The following is a 26,919-nucleotide window of genomic DNA, read 5'->3' on the forward strand; positions in this document are numbered from 1 at the left end:
AACCAGACATGTCACATAAATCAAAATATTTAGGAAGTGCCCATGATGAACAGCTAGTAGCTTCCAAGCAAGAGGAAATCATTCTAGCTTATTATTATTCAACAAAACTCCAAGTGTGCACCTGCAAAGTGTCTGAGCCTATAATATAGGGGACCAGCATGACCCAGACCCTGTAAGAGAAGTCCCAGGTCACCTAAATCAACTCAGATCATGGTTGGCTATCAATTAACACGAGTAACACCACCAACTCTTCCTGGTTACAATCTCAGGTGCTTTTTTTTTTTTCCAGGTGCTTTTTAAACAGGATTTCGAAACTCACAGAACTCCAAGACCGTATTGTGTTCCCTTTTTTTTTTTTTTTAGATTTTATTTATTTATTTGACAGACAGAGATCACAAGTAGGCAGAGAGGCAGGTAGAGAGAGAGGAGAGAGGAGGAAGAGGCTCCCTGCTGAGCAGAGAGCCTGATGCAGAGCTCGATCCCAGGACCCTGGGATCATGACCTGAGCCGAAGGCATAGGCTTTAACCCACTGAGCCACCCAGGCGCCCCTATTGTGTTCCAATTTTACAGATCAATAAACCAATGCTTGGGAGGTCAGGTCATCGCCCCAGCTCATACGTCTGGGCTGGAACACCACCACCCCCCCCCCAGTGCCTTCAAGCACCCGATTCTCTCGTCTGACCCAAATCGTGTCTGACCGAGTCCCCATCTGTCCTGGCTTGATTGGAAATCTGACCAGGGTACCTTCCCTGGTTCAAAGAGATAGAGCAACTGGCCCCGGCGACAGAGGCGGCCTGCCGTCCCTGAGTTTTGCAATGGGCTTGCACATCTATTGTAATTTGCAATTAATAATGAAGCATTCTTCCAAGCACTGTGCGTAAGATCAAGTTCATGTAATATTTCATCTTTGCCAGCCAGCTGCCGTTCTGCAAGGCTGACAGTAAGTAATATCTTTGCATAAGGAGCCGGTCCACAGCTAAATCAATTAATCCCTCCTTGGCTGGTAGACAGCTGTTGGGTCAAAACAAGATAATTAGACGGACTCGTCATTTACCAGGTGGTTGGTAATGAAGGGATTAATTGCCCAGAGTTGGAAGCCACACAATGTCTGCTCGTCCTTGCCTTCTCCGGCGAGTCCGACCATGAGCCGCAGTCTTCCCAAAAGAAAATTCTGAAGGCCGGGGGCCACTCCTTCTTTCGCACTTGTTCGAAAGACCAGAGCTGTTCCTTGTGACATGCCCGTCTGATGCGTGGCATGGAACAAGTCTGGGTTCTCGTCCTTACGGGGTCCAGAGCTGCGTGGCTCAAATGTCCCTGACACAGGGCCGCTCCCGAAACCCTGCCTGGAGGCTCTGCCTCTTGGGTCTGTCCCCACGGTGCTGGTGGAGTCCCCCCTCAACTGAGGGCCTCGACTCCCGAACCCACCAGTGGAGCATGAAGGGATGTGAGTCCCAGGAGGCTTCGTAAGAAATGACAGGGAGCCGTCTCGGTGGGTATGCTTTGAGGGGCTGGTCCCGGAATGGGTGACTTAAGAACCAAGGAGTTTTGAACTCAAGGGACCCCTATGGACCCACCAATCCAGTGCTTCTCAACACTGTCGCCCCCTCAGAATCACCAGGCAGTTCTGAAAACACCGACACCCCAACTCTATCCCAGACCCAGCAACAAAAGCAGAATCTCGGGGTGGGGCCTGGGCGCTGGCCATTGTTTCAAAGCTCCCCGAGGGGTCCCCATGGGTAGCCAGGGTTGAGAACCCCAGATCTCAGTCATTTTGTCAAAGAGGCCGCCGCAGCAAGGAGGGGAGAAGCCCCACAGTTAACAAGCAGCTTGACTCCAAAATAGCACTTGGCTCAAGAGTTGTACAGGATCTCCTCTGGGCTCCCTGGAACCACCAATCCTGCAGGCAGGTAAAGACTACACCCTCCACAAGGGTGGACAAGCCTAATCTGGGTGGGACCACCCTGTCCCTCCTGCCTTCTCTCCAACCAGCTCCCTGCATGCTCCCCACTCTGGCCACAAACCCCTCTCCAATCCCAGAACGTGCCATGGATGAGCCCACTTGGGGCCCACGCTTCTACTGTTCCTCCCCTCCTTGATGCTGTTCCCTCTTCTCTGTCAGATGACACCTGATGTGTCTTCAAAGGCCTACCTACTGCCACCCCCTCTACAAAGCCTCCCACTTGCCCTGCACTTTAAAGGGTTGGTTACGTACCCCTGATTCTCCCATACCGTAAAAGCCTCTATTATCAGCATTTATCACGCCCGCCTACCATGTGCCTCTCCTCTCCATGCCTCTTCCCCCTGTTTAGCCTATAAACATGTGCAGAAGAAACAAAGCTTGGCGAGCATGGCTGAAAAGGCTATTTAGGTTGGTGCTAGAAGAGCCCCCACCCCAACACCTTTGGACAGTTCAAGCTTTTATCAGTCTAAACTTAATCAAAGACCCCGACTTCCTAATTTCACCGAGACTCACTATCCCACAGCAGAGTTTGGGAGGGTGACTCCTACTCAGCCTAGCTGCCACCAAGAGACAAAGGCCAAATATCAGGTCTGGGAAACAGAAAACAAAATGGCGGCCATTTACCGGACACCTACTCTGCATTCTGCATCACTCCACAAGCCTTGGCCCCTGACCTCGGGAATTTTCACAACAATCCTGAGCACATCTGTCTCAGCTTGAGTCACTAGGGACGAGAACCTCAAGAAAGCATTTTTCTCCTCCACCTGGAAAAGATGAAGGGATTGGCTCTCAATCCCCCTCCTACCTCACCAGGCCAGACGGGCCCGGTGCTACCTCTGCGGACCTGTGCGAGCTCTGCAAGTTGCTCCGTTAACTGAACCTCAGTTATCTGAAGAATGGGGTTCAACCTTCCTTTTCAGGTTCTTGTGAAGATTCAACAAGATACGTGTAGAAATGCCTCAAACAGTGTGGTCTCATGGAGTGGAAGCAGATCACACTTTCAGGGAAGAGTCACTTTCCTTCCTTGCTCCCTCTTTCGATCCTTCCTCCTGGAGCCTAAGTTATAGAGAAGTAACTCTACTTTAGCATCTTGAAGACTGGACCAAATAACAGATATTTGTTTTTTCCTCAAAAAAAAAAAAAAAAAAAAGTTGGGGGGCCTCAAACAGTTCACCCAGAATACCACTAGATCCCTCAAACACAGACTGGCCCTCCCAGGCCCTCAGGAATGCCCATCGACAGCTGGACCTAGTGCACTCCTGCAAGCCTTCTAGACTCTGCGTTTATGAATTCCCGAATTCCCTGGTCAGCCCCTCAGCTGCACATCTGTCTTCTTGGAACATGGTAATCACAGAGCAGGGAGAAATGCTAAAAAAAAGCACCAGGCAGGGCAGGGCTGAACCACATGAGTGATGCTGTGAAGATTTCAGGGAACCCACGAGAGGACCAGGAGGTGGGCGGGGCAGGAGGACAAGCTGTCTTGCTCCCACTGGCACTCTTGGGGCAATTATGGCCCTATTGACGGCTGCCGACGAGCTCTGCCCTGCGAGCCTGAGCTACACCAGGGTGGCCCACAGATGTGCTCGGCCCACAAATGTGCAGTTGGCAACCCCTGAACTTTCGGTGACTTGACACCCGCTGATCTGATCAGCAATTACATTTTATTTCGGGGCCAGGGAGACAGCGGAGAACCAGGAAAATTATAAGACATCAGAGCACAGTTCTTCTAAGAATATCAACCATAAACTTTTTTTTAACCAATTGTCATTTCAGTGGTTAGGGGATTCGTGAGGTCCTGAAATAATAAAACCATGGACATAAAAATCCGATTATAGCCAATTGTCCCCCAGAGAGCTTTTTAAGTCTTTGTCCAGTAAAAATCTGGGTGTGATTCAGTTGTTGTTTTGCAGGATATGGGTGATTCGTGCCAAAAAAACTCTGCTGGTAACAGTGAGCAGAGCATAGAGATAAATGGATGTGTAGTGTGTCCTGGGCTTGAATCTTTATGCTGCTTCTTACCAGCTGTGGGGTCCTAGGCAAGCTGTGGAACTTCCCTGGCCTCAGCTCTCCCATTTGTGAAATAGGAATGGCAGACCTCGTTTGGGGCTTATCGTAAGCATTCCCTGAGATATTTAGAACCATCGAGAAAACATCTGGTCTACAGCCTTGGTACATGGTAACGAAGATGGTACCTTCTTGCTCTAACGTTCATTTCTTTATCTTTTCTTTTTTTTTTTAAGCTTTTATTTATTTATTTATCTATTTATTCATTTATTTATTTGACAGACCGAGATCACAAGTAGGCAGAGAAGCAGGCAGAGAGGAGGTAGCAGGCTCCCCGCTGAGCAGAGAGCCCGATGCGGGGCTCGATCCCAGGACCCTGAGATCATGATCTGAGCGATCATGCAGAGGCTTTACCCCACTGAGCCACCCAGGCTCCCCTCTAACAACCCTTTCTTATCTACAATAAATAGTTCCTATTCTCACCATCGTATATCAAAGCCAAATAACCAATCAGCCTAAGATGGGGAAATGGCATCCCTAGGAGCCGTTTGGTTTCTAGCAAAACTGACAGGCTTTGTCATCTGCCTCTGTCAGAACATCAGTCCAGGCCCGGCAGCTTCAGCAGCTTGGCTGGTGAGAAAGCGTGACAGAGCACAACCAAGCCCAGTTGGGTCCAGAGTCCGTAAAATTCTTGGGGACACGAAATTTAACTAAACTCAACAGGGGTGGCTGCTCCCTTCTCTCCTCTCCGCACCTAGCTCACGGCAGCCCACGGCAGCCCAAAGGATCCCCAAGAGAGTGTCTCTGAGAAGCACCACGGACTGTATTTGCGTGGGAATGGAACACAATTGCAGCTTGTAAAGGAAACAAGCCTAAGAAAAAACATCCCAGGCAACATCCCGAGGAAGCGGGGAGATCTTCCTGCGGGGACATTTCCCTGGTTGCCAGAGACGGGGGCCAGACAGCTTGCCCACGACGTTCTTGATGGAGGTGACTCACCCACCTACGCCCTCACAAACGGCTCCCAGAGCTGCCTCTCCAGCCCCATCATCCCTCCCAGGTCCTAGGCTGCTGCTAAATGAGCTTCTCACCCGGAAAACAAAACCCTGCCAGAAAGAAGAGATGACCTCTACCCACGCAGGTTGTCTCTCCTTTGGTGGGTTTACAAACAGGCCAAGCTGGGTCTCCCTTTCCAGCCAACTCGCTCATGCCAGCTCTGGGACAACAAGAGGAACCAGACACGGAGGGCTAACCACACATGCCCAGCTGCCTGGTGTCCAGTGCCCGGCGCTTGTAATAGTGAAGAAATGAATGCGTGAACAAGTGAATGAATCCAGGAATGGACAAACTCCATAGGAGGCACTGAGCAAAGTCCATCTTCTCCAGCAAACCTGCAAGCCAGGGACTGTGAGCATCGCATTACAGAGGACGGCCGGCGGTCTCAGAGGGGTCCGGTACCTTGCCCACACTCACGTAGCTAGGGAATGAAGAAACCAGGCTCTGAACCCACGTCTGACTCTCAAGTCAAGACTTCCAGTATGGAAACCACCCTCATGACCATGATAATGACAAATGTTTACATAGCCCTGACCCATCAGAGTTATTTTATCCTCCCCGCATTCCAGAGACGTGGACTCATCGCGTATTCAAGCCGCACAGCCAGCTGGAGAGGAGGTAGGATGTGAACACACACTTTCATTCTTCCCATCACAGGTACGCGGGGGCACCGTCTACAGACCAGGCCCTGTGTTAGGGGTTGGGGATACGCCAGTGAACAGCACAGACACAGTCCACGCACCTCCTGTCTGCTCTTCCTAAACACGGGTATGTGAACATGTTAGGAGACTTGCCTCTAATAATCAGCTTAATTGAGCGCCAAACAAAACCCAAATAGCTATTCCCTGTTGAGTCACCAGAAAACCCATTAAGGAAGCCTGGGGAGATGGGAGTCTGCAGTCACCTGGCTAACCAGGCCTGGCCACACCGGAACGCCCAAGCAGTGGTGCTGATGAGGGAGTGGATTCACCTGGTTAGGACACCCCTGATGCACAAGCCCAGGAGCCCATTTTTGCAGAAGGGAGTGTAGGTGAGACGATCTATGGGATTAGAAAGTTCCCTCTGTGAGACCTCAGGGAATGCAACATTTTTGAGCACCATGCTTTATCTTCCTCTACCAAGCACCTCAGTCCACAAAAATACTAAATTAAGAATTTGATTAAAAAAAAAAAAAAGAAACCTAAGAGACTAAGGCCAAAGCAGAACATTTTTTTCCTTTGCTCAACAGCAATCAAAGGTCAGGCCACTAGTAGCTCACTTACTAGTCCTAGTATCAAGTTCCCACAAGAGAACCAGCCTTAGAGTCTCATCAAGACCCACACACATCACAGAGGCCATCGCCATGGTGACCAGGCCTCTTCCCCCGGCTTCTAGCTTTCCACCAGGACATATTCCCTTGATTGGAGCTTAGTTCACTCCGAGAGAAACTCTTCACGATCAAGCTCAATTTACCATGACAGTCACTTCACAAAAAGCAACCCCCGCCCCCCACCAGAACGGACTCTTGGTACCAGCTACAGTGAGGGGGGATCCTTGGAGGATCGATCTTGGACTTGAATGGACCGATGGAACAGGGAGACAGGTTCACCCACACGTGAACCTTCTTTGGGGGTGCTAAGGGGGACACTGTCCAGACGGCTAAGTTCAGAGCCCCATTTCTGGAACCTGTGACTATATGGCTCTCAAACCTGAGCAGGTCTGAAAGCTTAGTCGAGAACTATACCAAAGGGTTTCTCGAATTCTAAATTCTGGTCGCTAGAATTCAGAGCCATGACATGGAGCAAGGGTGACCAAGAAAACGACCACTGAAGGTAAAATGCCAAGCAGTGCCAGGAAATTTCAAATTCCGCAAGAACCAGATTTTGGAGACTTTCATTCTCCCCTCTCCTCCAAAAACTGATGCATGGAGACCAAGCCAAGAAAGCAAGAAAGTTTCCGGGGCTTACCTGGGTTGGGTTGTAGAGTTCCTGCAGGGGGCTTCGAGACCCCTTCCGACAGCAGATGTCCACACCGAAGGGGTTCCTCCGCATGACTGAGGAGAGAAAGTGAAGGCTCATCAGAAATGAGCAACAAAAGCTTGTTGTCTGACAAAGAAAAAGGCACAGAGGTCGGTGGGGGAAGAAGAAACAGGTAGGAAAGGAAGAGAGAGAAAGTCAGCTTCTAGCAAAGCTACTGTTCCTTTATCCAATGGTACGTCTTCCCCAGCTTGCAGGCATCTCCACACTCAGAAGGTCATAAATAATCTAAAACATTCTTTCCCCCAAGTTTTTAGGAAAACAAGTCAGGCATCTGAAACTCACCAAAATGAAGCTACTTACGAAAGAGTGAAAAGTTTGTTCCCAGGGAGTGAGCACTAGGAGCACCAGGCTTGGTGATATATTTCAAATTGAGGCCTCAATGATCAATTACAACCTCTTTTTTTTTTTTTTTTTTTTAGATTTTATTTATTTATTTGACAGAGAGAGAGATTACAAGTAGGCAGAGAGAGAGAGAGATGAGGAGAAGCAGGCTCCCCGCTGAGCAGAGAGCCCTATGCGGGACTCGATCCCAGGCCGCTGGGATCATGACCTGAGCCGAAGGCAGAGGCCCAACTCACTGAGCCACCCAGGCGCCCCCAATTACAACCTCTTATTCCTGCCCTTCCAACCCCCTCCCCCGCTCCAGCACCTGGTTCTGGTCACCTGAGCACCCTGCAGGGCCTCCCCCTGGAGGGCCCTCCCCACTGGCTAAGTCAGATACCCGGTCACCCAAAGCCTCTTGTAAGTTAGGTTATTTTTAATGAACGTATTCAGGTCAAGGCACAAAGGACAAGGGCTTATAGTTCTAAACAGACAGGAGGGCACTTATAAATAATAAAAGAAGGGTAAGGGGTGCTTGGGTGGTTCTGTCAGTTAAACAACTGACTTTTGATCTCAGCTCAGTTCTTGATCTCGGGGTCGTGAGCTCAAGCCCCACGCTGGGCTCCACGCTCGGTCTGGAGCCCACAAAAAAGAAAAGTTAAAAAAATAAAATAAAAGAGGGAGAATTAAGGAAACTCCTCAAAAGCCAACGGCATTGGGGACACTCAGCACTATTTTTTAAAGGTTTTATTTTTAAGTAAACTCTACACCCAATGTGAGGTTCGAACTCACAATTTCAAGATCATGAAAGAGCATGAGTCACATGCTCCACCGCCTAAGCCAGCCAGGCGCCACCCCCCACCCCTGACCTCCAAGAACTATTTTTTAAGATTTTTTTTTTTTAATTTATTTGTCAGAGAGAGAGAGAGAGAGGGAGAGCGAGCGAACACAGGGAGAGGCAGAGGGAGAAGCAGACTCCCTGCCAAGCAAGGAGCCCAATGTGGGACTTGATCCCAGGACGCTGGGATCATGACCTGAGCCGAAGGCAGCTGCTCAACCAACTGAGCCACCCAGGCATCCCTCCAAGAACTATTTTTAAGTGGAAAAGAGTTTTTCTTTTCTCTTTCTCCTTGCTCACCAACACTCTCATTCTGGGCCCTCCCTCCCAGAGCCGTACACACAGTCACCTGTCGGTAATTATTTGTTGAAGGGAGGACGGTGTCGAGGAGGGAGAAACAAATGAATGAGACAACAAGCGTTTTCTTCTCCCACCGGAGGCTATTTTCTCGTGCAATGATATGGTAGGGCATGGGAGTGGGGGGGCGGACAAGGAAAGCAGATCCATCCAGAAGCCTAAAGAATGCATCCTTCTGTAGCAGCCGTGGAGTGGACCCAGGATGTTCCCTGCAGCAGACAGCCCGGGGTTTGCATTCTGGCTCAACTGCATTCCAGCTGCGTGACCTTTGGCAAGGCACCTAACCTTGCTGTGCCTGTGTTTCTTCAGCTGTAAGATGGCGCGGGCTGTGAGAATTCCGTGAATTACTCCTATCTGCAGAATGCTTACACCGGCGTGCAGGCCAAAAAACGTTCCTTACAAATTTCTGAAGGCATCAGATCGTACACTGGATTTGCACATAACAATTCCCAACAAAAACCCGCTTACACCCAGGAGGGAAGGGCAGAACCTCTCTGCTCTTGAGTCATCCAGCGAGCTGATGGGAAGTCAGCAGACCTCAAAGGCTTCTCTGGGGGGCGCCTGGGTGGCTCAGCGTCTGCCTTCAGCTCAGGTCATGATCCCAGGGTCCTGGGGTCAAGCCCCACATCGGGCTCCCTGCCCAGCGGGAAGCCTGCTTCTCCCTCTCCCCCTGCTGACGTTCCCTCTCTGGCTGTCTCTCTCTGTCAAATAAAAGAAAGGGCGCCTGGGTGGCTCAGTGGGTTAAGCCTCTGCCTTCGGCTCAGGTCATGATCTCAGGGTCCTTAGATCAAGCCCTGCATCGGGCTCTCAGCTCAGTGGGGAACCTGCTTTCCCCTCTCTCTCTGCCTGCCTCTCTGCCTATTTGTGATCTCTGTCAGATAAATAAATAAAATCTTAAAAAAAAAAAAAAACCCACACACACAAGATACTATTTAAAATTTTTTTTGAAAAAATGAAAAAATCTTAAAAAAAAAAAAAAAAAGGCTTCTCTGACTGGAAAGCCACAGAAGGCAGGGAGGGCTGGCCGAAGAGGGACACACCCGGGCCCCTCCCTCGCTCAGAAGCCTGCCTGGGGTTGGGATGGTGAGGAAAGCCATCTCTGCACGGAGCCAGTTACTTCTGGACATTCTCCAGGTGAGTCGATGCTTTCTCAGGCAGTTCTCTTTTGACGTGCCCCTCGGAGCCACGTGGAAATCCTCAGAGTAAAGCATCGCTTCCAGAAACCTGGGGACTGTATGCTCTTGCCCCTTCTCCTTTGCCTCCACGAGCAGGGTCACTGCTTTTTTTTCTGTGAAGGGCAGGCAGCACCTCGGCCCGGTGCCCCCCAGTCTCTGGGGCACCTTGTCATTAGCCCGGGACAGCCCAGAACCCAATGGGCGTGGCTGCATGCCAAGACCGCTCCATTCATGGACACAGAACGTGAATTTCGTGTCATTTTCAGGTGTCAGGAAATCTTCTTTGGATGATTTTTCCGTGTCACAGAAACAGGCGTGGCCCATGGGCTTCTTTGGCTGACCCCCTCCTTACCCCAGAGAGCAGTCCCCAGGATCCTGGGGTCAGCCAAAAAGGCTCCAGACACGTGCCGCCTCCCCACAGCCCTCTCCCGCAAGGCGATCTGCGGGCAAATGTCCACCCACAAAAGCTGTTAGAATTTGATTAGGCTGTCCGGGGGTGCGGCGGGGGGAAACACTGCCTCTTTGTTCCTCTACCAAAGCCTCGAGAAGAAGGGGGAAAATCCACGTTGTGTTTTTCTTTAATTTATTGCTTCATTTTTCATTTCCACCAAAAACGAGGTAAACTGTTAAGTGCGTGCAACTTGCCCTCAGAGCACAATGACATAGCAACACTTTGGAGGAGAAAAAACAGCCATAAAACTTATAAAATTATGCTCACGCCGTGCAAGATTAAACCCTCCCCATGGCGGCAGACAGGCTCACGGAGACAGAGGCTGCAGGACCGCCGCGGTGAAAACCTTACCATGGAGTCCATTAAAAGTCAGCTTTTATGGGGGGCGGTATTATTTAATTGGTTTATTTTTCTAATACAAGGCCTTTAAAATGCTTTGACCGTGTGGGGCCTGTAACACAGGCCCTTTCCCAAGGCCGCCCGCCCTCTGTGCCTCCTCCAGCCCTGGCCATGCGCACTCTGTCGGGCGCCCCAGGAACCAGCTTCGACAACCCAGGCCACCAAAGCCAAAGGGGCCTTGTGTGCTGTTTATGAGAATGATAACAATCTTACTGTTTACCAAGTGCTCGTGTGCCAGGCACTTGGTTAAGCATAACCCTTCCCACGGTGAAGGAAGGACCGCATTTTATAGGTCTGAGCCTCTGTTGACTTCAGAAGCTTGACCAAGGTCAAGACCACGGGAGTGGAAAGTAACCACTCGCAGATTCAGACCTGACTGCTAGGCTCTTCACATCCAAACAAGGATAGTGAGGACCTGCTGCGTGTCTGGGAGACAAAGGAAGGGCTGGCAATTACGCACCTAAGTATTAAGTATGTCGTTCCCATGAGCGTTTTAGGTAAACGCTCAGAGAAGGTTGAGTGAGTGACACACACAAATGGTAGCGGGTACAGTTTAGAGAGGGCTCACGGGACGCCCTGTAGCTGACACATTTCATCTGCACAGCAGCTGTATGGGGTGGGTACTGCCACTGTTCCCACTTTATGGATAGGAATATTGAAGCACAGCAGGGCTAGGTAACTTGCCCAGGTCTCGTGACTAAGAGGGGAAGTGTGGACTCCAGCAGCGCCTGTCCGTGCTCTCAGCTGGAATGCTGGACCCGTGGTCAGATGCCAAGTCCACCACGCAACTTTCTAGCTTGGCCCAAGACTGGGTTGGCTGGCCACATCTAGGGCAAGGGATCTAAAAGGTAATCAGTGTCACAGGGGTCATTAAAATGATGTGATGTGACAGACTAAAAACTAACTGTTACTACACTCCATTCATTCAATGAACTTCCCAAGTGCCTACAGCATGCCAGGCATGGGCAGAGGGGTATGGACTACAGACCACCCCCTTCTTATTCACATTTTCCCCTACTGCTTGGCACACAGTAGGCACACAAAAAAGCCTGTGAATGAGCTAGGATTTAAGGCTTCCTTCACAAGCCTTGGACAGGCTGTTTTCTACTATATAAGGAAGAAACTACCAGTAGCATTCAACAGCTGTTCTTTTTTTTTTTTTTCCCCCTTTGAAAATAAAAGGTCTGGTGATCAAAAGCCCTAAGAAAGGAATCCCTGAGGACATTTAACAGTGGCCTCCTGCTGTCCACGCGCCACCACAGGTTTTATTTAGCTGCAACTCTTGCTTTTCTCTTTCCCTTTCAAAACCCCAATCAACGGAACTCAAGACCGTTTGGTAAGAATCAAATTGGCTCAATTTACAGCACGATTTCTTGGACCCAAGAACGTTTCTGTATATTCCAAGATACATGAATGAAGCTAAAATCAGAATCAAGCCCCTATGTTTGTTTTATGATGACAAAGAGCACATTGTTCCTACATGGATCCTCTACTCAAAATAAACGGACAGCAGGTGACGCAAAGTGGGCTCCCGGCAAGGGGCTGGAGTCCGCCTCACCCTCTGAGTGGCTCCCTCTCACCTCGCCTTTGCTTCTGGGCTGCATGGGAGCTGCTGGATGGCTAATGTGGGTCTTAGGACATAAAACTGTAAGACCCTGGGGCCCTGGGTGGGAGCTCACCTTTGATGCATTTTAGAAAACTACAGACTGGGGCACCTGGGTGGCTCAGTGGGTTAAGCCTCTGCCTTCAGCTCAGGTCATGATCCCAGGGTCCTGGGATGGAGCTCGGCATCAGGTTCTCTGCTCAGCAGGGAGCCTGCTTCCTTCTCTTTCTCTGCCTGCCTTTCTGCCTACTTGTGATCTCTGCCTGTCAAATAAATAAATAAAATCGTTAAAAAAAAAAAAAAAAAGAAAGAAAACTACAGACCTTTGGGCTGCTCGGGGAGTACCATCCAGCCCCATCACTTTACAGAAGAAACTGAGAGGTTAAACACTTGCCTAAGCTCCCCGGGGTAGCCAGCCGCAGAGCTGAGGCTAGAACTCAGGTCTTATCAAGTACAGCAAGAGTTAATAATAAGAATCATGACGACTATGATTTATTGAGTTTATCATGTGCCTGATGCCTGACAGAGGCTAAGCCTTTTTCTCACATTGCGTCATTTGTGACTCCTAAAAACCCTGTATGTCCAAAATAATGCAATGATGATAATATGATTTATTCCCATTTTACAGTTGAGCCGACGGAATCCCAGAGAGGGCCAGTAACTGGCGCAAGATCACACAGCCAGCGGAGGGCAGAACACGCGGCAAATTCAAACTCAGGCCTGCTCCCAGAAAGGGTGGTCTTCACTACTTCCCCTGCTGTCCCTACAAGCTGCTGCCACAGCATCTGTCTTCCCACTTCCCTCGACTTCTAGAGCGAGGCAAGGCTTACTTACTCAGTCAGCTGGGTCCAAATGAGCCTCCACTCCGCCCTCCCCTGCCAGCAAAACTGCTCTAATACTTCACTTAACTTCGGACACTTTCTGAATCTGATTTTGCTAACAGCCTGAGTATGAGCCCTCATCTACACCATGCTCTGCGGGTGCAGAGCAACAATGCAATCACAGACATGTCTTCTGCAAAGGCACCAATTCAGGCAGTGCCCTGGTGCGGTACCGACCAGCCCATCTGTCTAAAGGGTGTTGGCACAGGACCATGTCTCGGTCAACGCCATCAAGTTAGGGTAAGTGAGAGAGATACCCAGCTCCCTCAGAGGAGGGAGTTTTCCATTCCTGGAAAGACGGGCCATCTGCTTTGCTACTGTCGGGTACCCAGCTGCTCTGAAAGGCTACTCCGTCGCAGCTCTCCCCTCTCTGGGGGAGCACATCCTATGCTTCTGACTGTCCTGGCTTGCCTGGGACAGAAGAGATTCCTGGAACTCTGGACTTCTCCCATGCTAAAATCAGCCAAGTCCCAAGCCCCGAGCAGCACCCTTTGGATTCTGATCCTGGCTTCACTATTAACCAGCCCTGGGACCTTCAGTCAGCATCTCTGAAATTCTAAAGTATAATAATAATGCCTATATCCTAGGGTGGTTTGGGGAATTAAATGAAAACGTAAAATAGCCTGGTACATAGCATCCAGGACTATCCATGCGAAAAGTCATAGGCCTGGATGCCACGCCTCGCTTTGCCACCACAGAGCCTCGCTTTGAACCAGGTCCCCCCGGGCCTCAGATTTCTCCTTGGTCAAGTGCAGAGATAAAACCAGGGGACCCCTAAGTTCCCGATGTCTAAACACAGGGCAGCTGGAAGTTTCCCCAGAGAACCATGGGTTCAGTAAGCCCTGTAGAGGGGCTGGGAGTGGGGCAGTCAGGTGCAAGGGGCAGGAGGTGTAGACAGAGGACCCGGTGGCGGTTACCCAGTAACAGAAGAGCAGGAGAGACAAGTGTGGGCCCAGGAAAGGCTGGGAAAGAAAAAGCAGAGCTTGGCTGTGAGACAGACTGCTCCTCGATTTCTGCCCAGTTTTCGATCCACCACCAAAGCCTGGCATCCTGGTTGAAATGAGGAGGTTTTTCAAAAAAAAAAAAAAAAAGCAGCTGGGTGGCCTAGTGGGTTAAGCCTCTACCTTCAGCTCAGGTCATGATCTCAGGGTCCTGGGATCGAGCCCCACATCAGGCTCTCTGCTCAGCAGGGAGTCTGCTTCCCCCCTCCCTCTGTCTGCTGCTCTGCCTACTTGTGATCTCTCTCTCTCTCCGTCAAATAAATAAATTAAATCTTTAAAAAAAGATAAATATTATTTAAAAATGCCATCAATAAAGAAAAATTAATAATAATAATACAAAAATGGGACCCTCCCCCCAAATCTTACATGGAAGCAGAACCAATGGTCTCTAGCTCTCCTGGGGCAGCTGTTGGAACAAAGCCCTCTTGTCTCAGTAACCTGGGACCTGAAATTCCACACAAGGAGGGGCTCAGAGTGGAAAGAGCCCAGCCCTCTGCCGGGAGCACCTATGAGCCCAGCCTTCCGGGAGCCCTCTTTTTCCTCAGAGTTCAGCATCTCCTTCGGACCACCAGCCTCCCTCTAAAACACGAAGGAAGAAATCCGCTTTGAGTCACTTGCTAACATCAGAGCGTATTGGTGGTTTTTCCCAGGTTTCTGGAAGAAATATTCAGACCTGAGGAAAAAGGAGGGAGAGCGAGGAAAACAAAGATGGCGGCAGGGTGAGTGGGGAAGGGGCTGAAGGTCCCAGGGTTCTCGCACGTCACAAGTTGGCTTAGAATTGGCTCCATTCCAAGCCATCCCCAAAAAGTGGAGAGGGAAACAGAGGGACATAAATCCTCACAAATGATACTTCTGTAGCTACTATATTAAAATTTTCTCCTGGTGCAGTCACTCTGGAAAACAGCATGGAGGTTCCTCAAAAAGTTAAGAGTAGAGCTACCCTGTGACCCAACAATTGTACTGCTGGGTATTTATCCAAAGGATACATACATAGTGATTTGAAGGGGCACGCGAACCCCAATGTTTATAGCAGCAATGTCCACAACAGCCAAACTATGGAAAGAGCTCAGATGTCCATCAGTGGATGAATGGATAAAGAAGATGTGGTGGATAGATAGATAAACAGATACAGATACACACACACACACACACACACACACACACACACGAATACTACTCAGCCATCAAAAATGAAATCTTGCCCTTTGCAACAACATGAATGGAAATAGAGGTATTACGGTAAGTGAAATAAGTCAGTCAGAGAAAGTGAATTATCATATGATCTCATTCATGTGGACTATAAGAAACAAAACAGAGGATCACAAGGAAAAAGAAAAATAAGATTAACAACAGAGAGGAAGGCAAACCATGAGAGACTCTTAGCTATAGGGAACTAACTGAGGGTTGCAGGAGGGAAGGTGGGTGGGGGACGGGGGAAGTGGGTGACGGGCACTAAGGAGGGCATTTGTGATGAGCACTGGGTGTTACATGCAACCGATGAATCACTAAATTCTACCCCTGAAACTAATAGTACACCATATGTTAATTTAAAAAATAATAAAATTTTTAAAAATAATAATAAAATGTTCTATATCTCTATGAGACTTAGTTTTATCTCAAGGAATCTGAGGCTTTTTGAATCCGTGTGTGTTCAGCACATCAGCATGCCCAGATGGGTTCAGGTTTTTGCGTTTCCTCTTTGCTCCTGCCAAAAAATTAAGAATCAAAACTCGTGTTTAGAGCCTGAGGGGGTCTTAGCTCCTATCTGACCCCTCGCACTCATTTTCAGAAGAGAAAACGTGGCCCAGTGAGGGAACGGGATAGCCAAACTTTCTCACGTCCAAGGCCAGCTCAATCCCCCAACTGAGTCCCTGGCAGCCCAGCTCTATGCGTTCTCTTATCCACCCCCCTCCACAAGCCCTCTGCCCAACTAAGTGTTGAGCACAGAATAAGTACTCAGCTCGTCTGCATCAAGTGAATGAGATCAAACAACTGGTTAAGAGATGGGAGGGTTTAAGCAAAGATGTTTTTTCTGCGAAAGGGGTTACCAGGCCAAACCACTTAGCAGAAGAACAAAAAAGACAAGTTCAAAGTTGGTTAGCTCACAAAACATCCTCAAAATCACTTAATTGGCTTTCTTAGTCAAAGGAATGAAAACAAACCAAAACATAAGGCAAAATTAATAGGATCCATTCTTGAGGAACGGTGATGTGCCCGAAATGAATTCTAGAAACACTCAGTAAACATTAGTTTTTTATTATGTCCCGCCTCTACTCCTCACCACCAACGTGGAGGCGGGTGGCAGTACACCCATTTTAAAGACAAGGAAACTGAGGTTCAGAGAGGCTGAAAAATTTCCCCGATGACACACTAGTGAGCGGCAGAGCTGGGATTCCAACCCACATTTCTGTGGACGCAAACCCTGAGTGCTCTCTCCCACTCCTCTGAAATGAGACTTGTTACAGCTTACAGAGGTGGGAACTGGGAGAGGCCAGGCAAAAAGGCAGTCCTGAGTATTGACCCAGTGTCCTCCAACTACCCAGGCTTTGAGTTTCATAAAACATTCAACACGCCCGTATTTGCAGGCGACTTTTCAGGAGCCCCAGAACACTGAGGGTGGGAGACTCAGGGCACTGGGGTTCAACCTAAACCATCATTAATACTATTATCAAACTTAAGCTTTTCAACTTTCTCTTCTTTCCTTCTCAGTCCCTACAATAACCCAGAGCTAATCAATACCCATTCCAGATCTGTTTTTCCTTCTTGGAGACCTTCCTAGCAACCACTGAAGAACACTGAGGAATTTGGGTTTCATTTGATTCGGAAATAACTGGAACCCTTCTGATAGCTAACACCCAGGCCCGTGTCCTTTCCCTACCGTAAGCTCCACAAAGCTCCTGCCCCTTGGCTTGTGGAGGTGGTGGCAGAACTAAAATGAATCAAAGTTTCGGCAGGCAAAGGTCAAGGGTATAAATCCAAGAATTAGGTGAAAGCACTTGACATAATTCTGGAAGAGAAAAGTCACAGCTTCATCTGAGGGCCAGGAGATTTACTGTCCTAGAGAGACTGCGGTGCCCTGTCCTGAAGAGCATACCACATACACTACAGTACTAACCTGCTAGAAGAACGAGCCATCATGTGTTAGCCCAAACCAATGGCCTCTGCCATCAATGCATCCCCTCTTTTAGAGGATTCTGGCCCATCTGCAAAAATGCCCCCCCCTAGCCGAGGCTCGTGCCCACTTCCACAAAGCCCAGGGTCCCTGCCCAAGAGCAAACCAGCTGTCGACCTGACAGGTTAATGCAGAATCAGGCATACGCAGGACAAGATGAGGCTTTAGAGGCCATCTGGCCCATGGTTTTCACACAAGCAAAGGGAATGGGTATTTATGATTGGGGAAAAGCCCCCTCAGAATTGGTTCTGAGCGACCAGGGCAAACGGCAGCATGCGAAGCTCAAAAATGACCTTCCTGGACAGTCCGTCGTGTTTGCAGTCCACCCCGAGAAAGCATGGAAGAGCTGAAGGAGGAGGAGGTGCCGGGCACTGGAAGGTTACGAAACCTCAATCCAGTGGAACTGACCATGTCCCCAGCACCATTTTACAGGTGGAGAAACGGACACCAGGTGCGTAAGTGACTTGTTCAAGGTCACAAAGTTAGAGATGGGCTGTCTCCTGTCCTTTCACACCCAGCGTAGGTGTGATGAACTGATATTTTCTATTCTCTCTCTCTCTTTTTTTTTTTTAGTGTTTGTCCCGACCCATTAGGCCCTGGGTGCTCGCTGTTCCATTACCGTGTTTCTCCTCCTCCTGTTCTTGCTCAAGTCATCGCTTCCGCCACCGCACTAGTGAACACAGCCTGCCTCCTCTTTCTCACTCTCCCCTCTGCTTTGCTTTTTATTCTTCTTCAAGGCACCTGTTGCCTTTTGACTTTTTATTTTAAATGCTTTACTGGCCACTGCCCATCGCTGCCGTAAGATTATAAGCTCCATGAGAGGAGGGACCTGGACTGTCTTCTCTACCGCAATGTCCTCGGTCCCTAAAAGAGTGCCTAAATTCGGCACCTGGGGGAATGAATGAATGAACAAAAGAATGAATGAATCTGAGATCTTTTCCCCAAAGGTAAGAAACTAGACCATTTCTGAAACACAGTTAACCTCGTCCAATGTCTTCAGAATCTGAGAAGTCTTCTGAGGTCCTTGTAAAAAAAGACACACGTCTGTAGCCCCCCTGAATCAGGCTCCCCCAGAGAGGGGCCTGGGAAGCACGGAGGTAAAGGAGCACCCCAGGGGATTCATGTCTCAGAGGGTTTGGGGAGGCCAGACCAGCCAGACAGGAGACACGACCCGCAGGGCACACGGACGGTGCACCTGCAGGATGGTCTGGAGCAGAGGAGGGGGAAGCTCGTTCCAGCTGTGGCCAGTGAGGGCAGCGTGTCACAGGAACGTCCTTACCAGGGACAGGGCTGGGGGGCGGGGGGGGGGGGGTGGTAGAGCCTTGCTGTGAAGGGTGTTGGCTAGGCTGAGGCATCTTCACTGATTTGTACCTAACTCACTCCAAAAATAATTTTAGGCCAGACTGGGAAAACATGCCTTTGATTCTGTAGTCAAGATGGAGCCCTTGAATATGATCTTTGAGTTGGAGAATCACACCAATGGGGTTTTGCCGATTTTTAAAAAATTGTGGTAAAATATGCATTACAGGAAATGTACCGGTTTCTCCACTTTCGGGTGTGCAGTTCTGCAGCAGTAAGTACATTCATGTGGCTACGTGACCATCGCCACCAACCGTCTCTGGAACTTTATCATCCCAAACGGAAACTCTGTACCCTTGAAACACTAACTTCCCATCCCCTCTCCTTCTAGCCCCTGGCAACCCCTAGTCTACTTTCTGTCCCTAAATTGAACTATTCTATGTTCTCCCTATTAATGCAATCATACAGTAGTTGATGCCTGGCTTGTTTCACTTAAAAGGTCTTCCAAGTGCATCCATATTATAGTATAAGTTGGAATCTCCTTTTTACAGCTGGATAATATTTCATTGTGTGCATATATCATATTTTATGTATCCAGGCATCCATCGATAGACATATGGGTTGTTTCCACCTTTTGGCTACAGGGAATAACACTGCTCGTGTGTGGAGTATGAACTTGAGGGGACCCGGAGACTTTCTGGGTGAGCGTGCTGGCTGGTGGCCTGCAAGCAGCTGCTGTGAGGAACAGCAGGTGGGCACAGGAGCCTGGCTGATGAGTGCAAGGTCAGAACCGGGGCCTTGGAGCAAGCCCTCGCCACAAGAGTCGGCCGGCACACTTGAACCCAGTCTTGGAGCAGTGAGCCAGGCGAGAGGCAAGGGGCAATCAGAGTGGCATGAAACCACCTGCTGGGGTTTGGTCTTCTGCAGAGAAGCATCTGCATTAGGCATAAGGGACTTGAGTCTGGGTCTTGGGTTACACGAGCCCCTCCCCTCCACCCACCACCACATACACACAGACCGGGTCACTCAGCTTTCCCTCATGGAGAAATGCCAGGCCACTGAGGCAGTAACCCAAAAAATTGCTGGAGATGGCCCCAAAATTGAGATAGCAAAACCATTGCTTAAAAACCCAGCAGATTTCAAATTAAATACAGAAAATGTCCAAAACAGGCACACAGACACAGAAAGCTGATTTTCTTCTACTTGTTGCCTAAGGGGAGGATGAGGAAGGGTGGTAAACAGACATGAAGGTTCATTTTAGGGGGATGGAAACGCTCTAAACTTAGATTGTGGGGATGGTTGTATAACTCTGAAAACATACTAAAATTCACTAAATTCTACACTCAAAATAGGTGAATTTTATATATAAATTATCTTTTAATAGGCTTTAAAAAAATAGGTACAGAAATGTTTAAGAAGAAAACCCGTAAGATTAATATATTCAAGATTTTGACCTACATGAGTAGGAGATCTACCTCGCAATCCTAACACGAGAGATTTAAATGAAGGATTTGACTTGAGATTATAAGTTGAAATCTTGTTCACATATACTACTGGAGCATTTTAAAAACTTAGTAGTCATCATATCTCTAAGCTTGAGGTATGAGATTTATATTATATCCTAGTGCTCATTTGTTAATCAGGCAATTGAAGTACTCAGAAAGGACATTAAGTGTATTAAATTTTAGGGGTACCTGAGTGGCTCAGTGGGTTAAAGTCTTTGCCTTTGGCTCAGGTCATGATCTCAGGGTCCTGGGATCAAGCACCACATTGGGCTCTCTGCTCAGCAGGGAGCCTGCTTCCTCCTCTCTCTGCCAGCTTCTCTGCCTACTTGTGATCTCTGTCTGTCAAATAAATAAAATATTTAAATCTATTAAATTTTAAATGCAATTGAAAAGGTTAAAAGCAGGTTAAGTTTGTGAAAGGATCAAATGTTAATCAAAGGCCACCCTGAATGTAGCCATGAACACTTACTAGACTTCCGGGAAGAGTCATATTCCTATAGGCTACCATCCTAGCTTTAGTTTTGTAGTTTGGGTTTTTCTAGAAGCTTCTTTTGTACACAGGCGTCACCTTGAATGACATGAAAACGCCCACGGTAGCAGAATTAACAAGAACTGGCACCTTCGGGCTGGTCAAAGGTGGGGAATCGGAGTGTTTGGGGTAAGGGAGAACCAGCCCCCAGCCCAAATTCTGTTCCCGAAAATGCGACAGTGGTAGACAAATTTTATTGTTGAGAAACTTAAGACCCTGTGGAAAAACAGAGTTCAAGGAATTGAAATTGGCAGTGAACCTAGGAAAGCCCTTATAAATGACATTTTATGTTCCTTTAAATAAAACAAGAGAGACAGCCCTGGCAGTACAGATCATATTAATTACATTCTACACCTTGAATAAGTAATTATGGGTATCGTACAGTTAATTCTCATTTACCCTTCCTTGCACACTGGAGAATTTCTATGCTCTCCCCTGCAGTTTCCCTGGAATGCTTATAAATTTATTTTGCAGTGATGCAGATAATATGCCAAAACACTTTCTTCCCTGCAGCTCGTGCTCCAAGTCTGATTTTACAACTTGGAGACACTGATGTCTGCCTCTGGGGTCTCCCCGCAGCTTCGGAGACAGGGAATAATGCAGCTGCTTGAGAAAGGACACATTCCACATAACCTTTATGCAAGTTGCTCAAACACGGCGGGCCATTAACCCCACACCTAGTCTCTCCCTTCAAGTACAGAAAGCTGCTGGGCTCTGTGCAGAACAATTTCACTCTAATGCAGTTGGCCTGTCCTGGGCACCCCATCTCTGAGGTAAGCCTCTGCTCCCCTTGGCCACACAGGGATTGTCGCCCATCCTCTGTCTCTTTCAAGGCTAGCTGGGCAAAACTTGAGCATGCCTGGGCTTTCTCGTTCTTTCCCTTTTCTCCACCCTGTTCTAGAAGGCAGAATGGGGTCCTGGCTAAGAACATGGTGTAGTGGATTGAAGCGCCCCCTCCCCAAATTCATGCCCACTTAGAAACCCTCAGAATGGGACCTTATTTGGAAATATGGCCTTTGCAGGTGTAGTTAGTTAAATTAAGATGAGGTCATACTGGACTGGGGTGGACTCTAAACCCAATGACCGCTGTTGTTATAAGACAGGAGGACACACACACACACACACACAGGGAGAAGGCCCAGGGAGACAGAGAGTGGAGGGGCGCAGCCACCAGCCAGGGAGTACCAAGGACTACTAGGAGCCACCAGAAGCTAGGAAGATGCAAAGAAGTTTCTATCCCAGAGCATTCAGCTCTGCCAACACCTTGATTTCAGGCTTCCAGCCCCCAGAACTGGTAGGGAACAGATTTCTGTTGTTTTAAGCCACAAAGTTTGTGGCATGTCGTTGTGGTGTCCCTAGGAAACTAATACACACAGGCCCATGTCCTATCCGACTTTGACGATATATTCACTCTCTTGGCCTCGGTTACCTCTCTGTAAAATGGGGATAACAATAAACCTACCTGGCAGGAAGGGCTGCGAGGACTCTGTAAAGGAATCTGCAACAGGCGTTTGTAAGGGCTCAGGAGCCTATGATCAGCTATTATTCCTGGTGCCCAATACCTTTTCTTTCTAACTATTCCCCAAGAAAAGAACCTCAAAATCCTTTTCTATTCCAACCGAAATCTCAGCACCGTGGACATGACATACACACATTCATCTACGGACACTAGATCGGTTCACAGATCAGAGGGAGTCGGTGACATACGGTAGAGGTCTAACCATCTTAGCTTTGCTCAAGACGAGTGTGCGGCAGCTGCAGGATGCCGAAGGGGGCTGTTGAACAGACACTGTGTGTACCTTTCCTCCAGAAGCAAGAGACCGCTAGAAAGAGATTATCCCCCACAGCGAAACACATGCTCATAGTAGCGAAGGGCCAGAGCTTTCCAAGGCAGCCAGCCACCCATCTACCCAAACCCACAGTTTCATTCCCCTATGTCTAGATGAGTTAAGGTTGGGAATTATCGTTTTAACTGTTCACCTGTATTATCTTCTTCTGACATTTTTCTGGCATAAGAGGCTAATATCCCCACATGTACTAACCCACTGGAGCCATGAAGATGTTTATAGCCTTCAACTCTGGCCATTTCCCTCTTGGGAAATGTCACCAAGGGAAAAATCCAACAGAAGCTAAAGAATTTACGCACAAAGATGTTTACTGTATTTCCCTTCCAATGGCCAAAAATTGCAACCACTGTAAAATGCTCAGGATTAGAGAAATCATTTCATAAATCATAGTTCACTTAGGTACATCATTAATAAATGACAGTATATTAACTACTCAAAAATGATACTAGAAATAATAATGTAATAATGGGAAAAGGGCTTAAGTTAAAGCAGCAGATTTCAAAGTATTCCGGGGATGAGGATCTCAGCTATGTTAATATATACACCCATAAATGACAACGCATAAACACGAAAATGCGATCTTCCGCGCCGTTTATCATTTCTCCCCACTTAAAAATGATGACGTCAATGGCTCGCAAGCTCCGGAGGAACGAAGTGTTACAGACGCCCCTGAACGGCAGGGAAGTGCTAAACAAAGTGTTGGATTGTTCCCAGAGAGGAAGAAAAACTTATGCGTGGCCGCTGATGGGGATCTCTTCCCCCAACGCATCTTTGACAAACGAGGGCACGATGCGCGTGCCTCGTGTCTGCGTGTCTCAGGACTACAGGCTGCTCGAGTATAACTTGAGGTGTTGTAATCCAGAAGTGGGAGGGGGTGGACAGAAAACAGCAGCAGGCCCTGGAGAAGATCGCAAAGTGGGTGGAAGGCGGCGGGGGCTGCGGGTAGAGAAGGCATATCCGTGCTCTGGGGGCAGCTAGGCTGTCCTTCAAATGTTACTCTTCTTGAAATGCGGCCAGAAGGGAAAGACCACGGCAGCTGTAGCCCATTACACGTGCCCACACTCCAACCTCCCCCCCGCTCTCCCTCCATCCCTTCTACCCAGTGCAAGATGCGAGGCTGAACCTCACTGGAAGACACGCAGTGGGAGGAGAATGAACCGGGGGGGGGGGGGGGCGTAAGAACAAGAGGACCAAAGCTACTGTAGTCATTTTCCCTCGGGAAATATTTAGCATTTTGAGGCTTCTTTTTTCCCTAAACACATAGGTAGATAGATAGATGGCAGATTAGATAGATCGATAGATAGATAAAAAGCTTTGTGACAACATGGAGAGACACAGTTCCATCCTTCTCCAGAAAGTAGGAACACTGTGCCCAGTATCCTTGCTGCCACGATGAGCATGAAGGCATGGCCTCTTGGGATCCAGCACACACATCCAACATGAGTTTAGATATTAAAATTCTTCTCAAAGCCAGCCAGGCAGGATCTACGGGTGCAAGCAAATTAAAAAGCTGTAAACTTCTAAGAGGGTGTTTGCGAATGGCTGTGGCTACAAGAGGGTTCGATGAGAAGAGACCCAGGTGGGTTGGGGAGGGCTCTGGTTCTGAGCTTGCTGCCACCAACTGAGGGGGTGACCCAGAGAACAGGGGGACAAAAATAAGCAGAACATATTTTGAGTTCCAACGATATGCCATGCTGAATGCTAAGCACTTTAGGAAACACGGTTTAACCTCTCCTTCCTCGGGACCATCCTGAAACGTTAAGTGTCATCAGTAAACAAAATAAGTAAGTGTTCTCCCTTTCCGCTTTACAGGCAAAGCAACAAATTCAGGCATAACTGGTGCCTGATGGAGTCTGTAGATGGACAGAGCAGGTAAATGTTTATCCTCTCTGAGTGTTATCAACAGAGCTCTACCTGATATAGAAGAGGAGGGGAACAGAACAGACACGAACCACACAGAAAACAGCACTTCACAAGGATGGGCCCATCCCTTCACAAGGATGAGTAATGATAGGAAAACATGGACATAGGGTTGAAGTCACTTAGTCATAGGACTGGAGCAGAGTCACCACACCTGTCTGACTCAGCTGGGTCATAACGTTGACAGCAAAGTGTTCAAACACACACACACTCACACACACACACACACACACACACACACACCACGGACTTTGTAGAACACAGTGGCTACGGCTAAGCCCCCAAAGGACTGGAACTCCTGCAAAGGCCTTGACCCCTCCGTGCCCCAGTCTTCTCACCAATACGACGAGGACAAGAAGAGAACGTGCCTTGTGGGTCAAGAAGGGGACAGAGAGAGCGAAAGCACCAGTACACCACCAGCCCCGACTCCAAGTGCACATGTTCTCATGGTCCGTACATTCTCTGAGATCACAGCGCCTCCTTCTTCCGCTTGGTAAAGCAGGGGACGGTGAGGGTGACGGCAGGGAGAACCTCGACTCCCTTGACAGATCCGTGCCTCCCCCATCCTCAACCCTCAACTTCCAGCTCAAGCCCTCGCAAGGAGCGTGTTCCCCCCTCTCCTTTTCTTTCCTTCTTCCTCCTTCTCTTTTCCTCCCTCCCTCTCCTGTCTCAATCTCCTGCAAGTTTGATGCTTTGTTTTCCAAGCCAAGAATGTCCCCAGGTCCAAATGGGCAAAGTGCTACTGCATGCAATGTCCCGGGGCCCCGCGGAGGGTGACCCCAGAGCAAAGGCTCACTCGGGGGCAGGCAGGCAGCTCCAGGATAACAAGCCCCCTGAGACACTCCCTGGCAGCAGCCAGGCATCACAGCGCCGAGGACACTCGCCTCGGTGCCCCGAACAGCAGTGGATGTCAGGAAGACACCCTAGGGATGGCAGGGCAGACTGGGGTAGTGGGTCTTCAACAGGTTCAAGATAAACCCTCTTGTCCTGAGAATCAACCTCCTCCACATAATTGCCCCGGCTCCTGCTGAGGCCGGAAATCCAGGATTCTTTGGATCGATGGCCTCTAGCAACTTGCCAGTGTTTTGCCACTTAAATAATAGCCAGCTTCCTCAAAGTTTGAAAAGCCACAACATCTAAAACAAACAGGGTAGAATTTTCCCATTATTAAGCTTTTCTCCCTCAAAACTTTGTTAAACCGTGAACCCAGTTATGTTTAAATCATATATAGATTGATACACATAGATATCAACAGTAATAATATCTGAAAATATTAATTTATCACCATGACCTCCAGATGATCTGCCAACGGACCAAGTCTGAGGTCATTCCTCATAATAGAAGGGAACGGAGGTGAGCATCCCAGAGATCAGGGCCCAGTGTCCAAAAGGGTGAGGATGGCAGGCAGCCTGGATTCGGAAGAGGTTCTACACGGAAAAGGCTGATGGAGAAATCCTTCCTGGATGTCCAAAGTCAAGGGTGAGGATTTGGCAGAGAGAAGAGTCAGAACAGAACGAGGACGGCCAGAAACAGCAGGGGAGACACCTTTGCTTTCACTTCCTTCTGACCTCAGTCAATGGCAACACTCAAGGCTTCCCTTGGTTTTTCACGATGAGTGTTGAAACCTAAAATTCTGAGTTGTTCACTCGATCAGGGCCCCCCTAAGAAATACAAAAATCTCTCTTCTTCCAAGTGAAGCAGGGAGATTCTGAGGGCTGAGGACCCATGTCTTGACAAAAATCGTCCTGGTTCCCAGGCCAGCTCTGTCATAGAAGCAGAACGGAACACGAGTACGGAGGTAAAGAACTGGGTTCTCGACACGACCAGGAAGCTCTTCGTGGGGCCCAATTCTGGCCCTGCCGTAGAGGTGGGAGGCTCAGTTACCTATTCACCTACCATTCTCTGATCACATCTGACGCCAGCCTTCTCTTACTTTATCCAAAATCTATATGTCTGTGGGGCACTGAGGGCTTAAAACTCCAAATGAAGGGCAGGTGGGTAGGGGATGGGTGAAATACATAGGGGTGGGGGGGGGGCACCTGGATGGCTCCGTGGGTTAAGCCTCTGCCTTCGGCTCAGGTCATGATCTCAGGATCCTGGGATTGAGCCCTGCATCAGGCTCTCTGCTCAACAAGAGCCTGCTTCCCCCACTCTCTCTGCCTGCTTGTGATCTCTCTCCCTCTGTCAAATGAATAAATAAAATCTTTAAAAAATAAAAGAAATACACAGAGGGGATTAAGAGTATACTTATCTTGATGAGCTCTGAGTAATCTATATTGTATACTTGAAACGAATATAACACTGTATGTTAACTACACTGAAATTTAAAAGAAATTTTTTAAATAGTAAAATAAAATAAAACTGAAAATAAGAAATCAAGTCTCATGGTATTTGGAAACAGGCAGGGTAATGTCCCACCTAACTGACCTAATTAACCCGTTTTTTTTTTTTAACATCCTGAACTTTACTATACCAGCCTGCACATACAGTCAAAGCTATTTGTTGGCTTTCCTGTGGCTAAAACGATACTAGAAACATTAGTCAAATCCAAAAACCAATCTTTAGTTTCAAATTTTCTTTTA

General features: G+C 48.5%; 1 protein-coding gene across 2 annotated transcripts in view; it reads right to left on the reverse strand.

Moving 5' to 3' along the window:
* The window catches only part of CHST11 (carbohydrate sulfotransferase 11), a 256,954-nt gene that overhangs the window by 128,280 nt on the left and 101,755 nt on the right, over positions 1 to 26,919 (reverse strand). For both annotated transcript variants that reach the window (XM_032346537.1, XM_032346536.1), the window contains exon 2: positions 6,968 to 7,053. In XM_032346537.1, the coding sequence (XP_032202428.1) occupies positions 6,968 to 7,053 (86 nt within the window). The remainder of the gene's footprint in view (positions 1 to 6,967; positions 7,054 to 26,919) is intronic.

The sequence above is a fragment of the Mustela erminea genome, chromosome 6 (genome assembly GCF_009829155.1).
Source record: "Mustela erminea isolate mMusErm1 chromosome 6, mMusErm1.Pri, whole genome shotgun sequence".
NCBI lineage: Eukaryota > Metazoa > Chordata > Mammalia > Carnivora > Mustelidae > Mustela > Mustela erminea.